At 54.5% G+C, this 5,084-nt stretch overlaps 1 protein-coding gene across 1 annotated transcript; it reads right to left on the reverse strand.

Moving 5' to 3' along the window:
- Nucleotides 1–693: 693 nt before the first annotated feature.
- Nucleotides 694–2,271, reverse strand: LOC121986903 (MAP7 domain-containing protein 1-like). Its single transcript, XM_042540831.1, has 4 exons — nt 1,851–2,271; nt 1,380–1,732; nt 860–1,313; nt 694–806 (listed from the first exon to the last, which is right to left on the reverse strand). The coding sequence occupies exons 1-4, from the start codon at nt 2,269–2,271 to the stop codon at nt 694–696; spliced, it is 1,341 nt and encodes a 446-aa protein (XP_042396765.1).
- Between the last annotated feature and the right edge of the window lie 2,813 nt (nt 2,272–5,084).

Below are 5,084 nucleotides of genomic sequence, written 5' to 3' on the forward strand. Positions count from 1 at the left end.
AGTGCGGGGGCTCAAAGTCAAGCTGGATCATATGGGAGGCAGTTGGGTGGACGAGCTACCAAGCATCTTATGGGCCTATCGTACAACACCCCGAGAAAGTACAGGTCTGACACCTTTCCATTTAGTGTATGGCAATGAAGCAGTGGTACCTCTGGAAGTTGGGATACCGTCCGTGAGAAGAACGATGTATGACGAAGGGAACGCAGAGCGACGGCTGGCCGAGCTAGATTACATCAGTGAAGTCCGTGAGCAAACAGCTGCCATGTTGGAGGCCTATAGACAAAGAATGAGGCAGAACTATAACAGAAGGGTGACTCCCCGATTCTTCGGAGAAGGAGATCTCGTTTGGAAGCAGATAAAGCCCTTAGGGGAAGTGACGAAGTTGGCTCCTCAATGGGACGGCCCGTACAAAGTTATCAAGAAATTGGCATCGGGAGCCTATTATTTGCAAGACGCTCAAGGAAGGAAGCTGGATCGACCTTGGAGTGCTAACTACCTACAGCCCTATCGAGTTTGAGGAGGCTGGCTCTGTGGACGTAGGCCGGATCAGACGAAGGGCGTGGAGACAGTAGGAGAGTCAAGTGAAAGCTCGAAAAAGACAAATGTACATGTAACAATTTCCCAGTTTAAGTGGCTAGTACAGATCATTTGAAAGGAGCAAAAATCTCATCCGGAAAGCCTTGAACGATTTGGTCATGATTCAAGAAGTCTGTTGGAGGGATAGAGCTCAGGAAGCCCTGTGCGTGCAGTTGCCTGATGACTCCAGCCGTCGTATAGGGCACGGTCGTAGCCAAGCGTGCCCCAGCCTGAGATAGAAATTCGGGGGAAGTCAGGTAGGACATTCGGCTTCGTAGGCAACGGTCCTCCTCTCCTTCTTGATAGACGGTTAAGGCGGTGGATACCCCAGTTAACGCCGCTCGGGACTGTGACAGTTCTGCTTTCAGCTCCCGCAATTCAGCTGCCTGAGTCTCCAACTGTGCCGCCTGGACCTCCAGTTTATTGTTCTTGTCCTGCAGAAGAGTATTCTTGGATTGTATTTCCTGAGCTTGGTGGGCTAGTTGCTGCTGAAACCCCGCCTCAGATGCAGCTTTCTCCTCCCTCATAGCTCGGAGCTCATCCTTCACCTGTATCAGGGACCGTTTCTGTCGGTCGGTCTGATTGGTTAGGGCCTGAATCTCCGCTCGCAAAACATAACTAGCCTGGGCGGGGTCGTTCAATTGTAACTCTAATTCAGAGACTCTCTCCTGGAGTTCTTTGCTTTCATGATGAAGAGTGTGGAAAGATTGGTTCAGCACTAGGGATTCTGCATGAGTCTGGAGGAAAGATATAACCCTCAGTTAAGGTCAACCACTATCCAGTATAAGGTGAAGAGTACTTACTTTAGCCCAGGACTTCGAGAACCTGTCCATCTGGGCTAATGGAGATGCGTCACCCATTTGATCCATGCTCTCTGCCCACAAACTGTCGAGACAGCCTTTCATCATCAGGAGGCTTGCGGGGGCGTCGGGCCGCCGAGCTAGAGCAGCTTCAGAGGGGATGGTAGTCCTGTAACGATGGCGGGCGGAGAAGGAAGGTTGAGAAGGGCCGGCGTCAGCACCAGGAGGGGCCGGAGTTGGCTCAGGAACAGGCTCAGTGGGCACCGGGTTTTGATGATCGTCGGGGCTGTCTCCCTCTGCAGTAGTAGGAGCAGAGCGGAACGCAGCTGGTCGCCCCCTGTAGGGGTTAGGAGAAGCTGCCAGATAAGGAAAACAGATGTAAAGAGGGAAGTAATGTCAGAGCCAGTCACGACAGTAGCAAGAGGCAGTATGATCATAAGAAAAAAGCAAAACCGAGCGTTAATGAAGTCAAACCTGGTCTTCGACGCCGCCTGTGAAGCAGGGGCTGGTTATCAGAGTCAGAATCATCAGAGCAAGGCTGACCCAGGGAAGAGGCCGCCGCACCCCTGTCTGTGTCGCCCCGTCCGGATGAGCTCGGACCTGCGCGATGAAGAGCTGCGCGACCGCGTCTGGATGATCGCGAGGCTCCTCGGAAGGCGCTTCTGACCGGGCGAGTGGCTTGGCCCCGACCTCGGCTCAAGGCGGCAGAGGAAGGAGAAGCGGCGTGTAGGGCAGGGCTGGGAGCAGGCTGAGTCGCTGCCCCGACTACGGCAGACCCAAGGTGAGGGAGTAGCCTCCTGCCCAAGATTGCCCGACTGCGCCGCATTATCTCCAGGTCATCGAGGGGCAGAGGCAGAACCTCCGACGCTCGATACAAAACTTCAGCTGAAGGCATCAACACGAGAAGTCACTCTCACAGGGAAGATGATCGAAAAGGAGGCATTCAGCACGGACTCACCTAAGGAGCGCGGTGTGTCAGAGGTACAGCGGCTTAGCCTGAAGAAAGAAAGTAGATCTTCAGATAGTAATCTCGTCAAATTCAACCGCCAATCCTCTAGTCGATCAGCAGCCGTGGCATAGGAGAGGTCCAGGTGGAATTCGTCTAGCGCTGGAGTCAGAGGCAGTTCAGGTTGCCAGTGCATGGGCCAGTCAGTTTCCTCCGGAAACCGGAGAAAAAAGAACTTTTTCTTCCAGTTAGCACTGGGAGGAGGAAGAGGAGGAAAGAAAGCGGTTTGGCTGCGGGCTTGGAAATCAAGGAAACCATCGGCACCCCGAACGAGAGTGAAGAAGCAATGAAAAAGGGGAGCTGACCAAGAAACCTCACAAACTTCGCAGAGTACTACAAAGCCACATAAGATTTTTATGGAATTGGGGGATAGCTGACCTAAGGGAATCTTAAAGTAGCGGCACACTCCGGACAAAAAAGGATGCGGGGGGAGACGAAGGCCAGATACGAATTGCTCAGTAAAGAAAGTACAAGAACCCGGCGGGGGATCGAAGTACAAGTTCACACCAGTAGGAATGATAGGGCGAAAGCTAGAAGGGACTTCGTAAGTGTACCGTAGGTCATCCCAATCTAACTCAGCGAAAGTTGAAGCGCTTGGGAAATGCTCCGCTAGCAAGGAAGCCCAAGAAGGAGAAGCCATTACAAGGAAGATTATCTCAGGCGGCAGAAGGAACAGACGAAAAGGGAAAGCTTGGAGAAGAAAGAAGAAGCGCGACGCAGTCTCAGAAATGATCAGTCGGCGACGGCGACGCTTGAGTGCTTTACTGTGATGGCGAAAGAAAGAGTCAGATAATACTTATAGGTATGGTGGGTGGAGGACATTTTCGTAAGTCAACAACGGACGGTAGATGCAGGGTCTGGAGTAGACGGGGGACGCTCTGCGATGAGCTTCGAGAAGACAACCAGGGGCATTAAGGGAAAGACAAGGGCTCGAGATACGAAGCGCCTCCCTAGTAAATTGTGTCAAAACAGGACAAAAGCGTACGCAGGGGTCACCAGAAGGCGGATAAGTCAAAGCAGCGGGCTGCATGGACACGCGAGGTAACCTTTAGCCCAGGCAGGCCCATTAGAAGGATGGCGATGGGAGGAGAGGCTACGTAGCGAAGGAAAGTAGATAAGGGAAATCTGATCATCGGAGCTCGGCCGAAACCAACGAACAACTCGCCGAAGAAAACAAGCTATTAGTGCGCGAAGGAGACGCGACACAGTTGTAGGATCGCAGGGGAAAGCGAAGACAAACAGGCCGAGGTCAGTACCATTACACAAATACCACCGAAGAAAAGCCGGTATCAACGCAGCAAAAAGTAAGCAGCATAACATAGTTCTAATTACACTACATTCGGAGAAGGAGGAGACGGGTCATCAAGAGCCGACAGAGGGGGTGCCGGGTCGGCCGGCTCAGCAGGAGGAGGGGCAAGGGCATCAGAAGCTTCAGGGATGGCTACAGGGAGATCCTGGGGAGACACCTCCACTGGGGGTGGATCGGCCGCAGGAGGAGGAGCAACCTGGAAGAAGAGCCCGTCATCCGCCTCGAAGGAGGGGAAGGTGTCCTGCGGCAATTCCCGGGCCAGACGAGCAGTGTCCAAGAAGGTGGCGGGGGGCGCTGCATGCAAATAACCTTGCTCAAAGGCTTATCTCACCCCGCCAGCAGCCCCGTAACTCAGCAGCACGACCATCTAGCGCCCCAACTTCTGAAGGAAAAAGGAAGAACGGACATAGGCCAATCGGTAGGCCTTCAGCCGCCCGAGCTCTCCCGCCAGGTACTCTGCCAGGGCATTCTTGTCCTGGGCAGCCTCCGTGCGAGCGGCAGCCAAGTCGCTCTGGCCCTGAGACACTGCCTCATGGGCCCGCGAAAGCTCCGCCTACAAAGATTGAAGCTGGGCCTGGCACGCTGCCCACTGAGTCTGCATGGTTGTTTCTCGGGCAGCGGCAGCACAAGCCAGGGCTTGGGCGTCGGCCAGCCTCATCTGCAAGAGCTCCTGACCTTGCCGTAAAAGCGTCAACTCCTCTGATTGAGAGAGCAGCTCTGTCTCTTTGTCCTTCAGCTCAGAGACTGCCGCTTGACGACGATCCACTTCAGAGACCAGGGAAGACTAACTTGTCTTCAGAGCCGCCTCCAACTGTTGAAGTTTATCAAAGGCAGCGTGGGAAATGGTCCGAGCAGAAGCTGCGGACTCCCCGATGGCCCGTAAATAGGCATCCAAGCTTCCCAGAGAGGACTCGGGAGGAGCTGAGGAAGTCGCAGGGTGCTCTAATTCCTGGAGACGTGCCTTGAGCGCCGCGTTCTCTCGCTGAAGCTCGGTCGCTCGTTGCACGGCGCTCAGACTAGCTGAGCAGGTCTGCCGGTAGCCGGAAGAAGAGGAAGGAGGTTACAGAAATACACGGATACAAGGGAACATAGGAGAAGGGGCTTACCGCGACCAGTGAACGAGCAATCTGATCGAATTCCCCCAAAGGAGAACCGCTCTCCCAGAACTGCTGGCTGGCTGATTGCCAGGAGATGGCCAGGTCCCCAAAGAAGTTGACCCTACCGAAGATAGGCGACGAATCAGTAACAGGCGTGTAGGCCGGATCGGTCTCCGAAGGAAGCCTCCATAACGCTTCGAAGGCTGGGTCTGTCGAGGGCATGTTCGGGGTCGGCATGGCCGAGCTCGGAGGCGCGCGAAGAGGAGACGCGGAGGGCATCAGTAAGTACGAAAGCT

The sequence above is a fragment of the Zingiber officinale genome, chromosome 5B, assembly GCF_018446385.1.
Source record: "Zingiber officinale cultivar Zhangliang chromosome 5B, Zo_v1.1, whole genome shotgun sequence".
Classification (NCBI taxonomy): domain Eukaryota; kingdom Viridiplantae; phylum Streptophyta; class Magnoliopsida; order Zingiberales; family Zingiberaceae; genus Zingiber; species Zingiber officinale.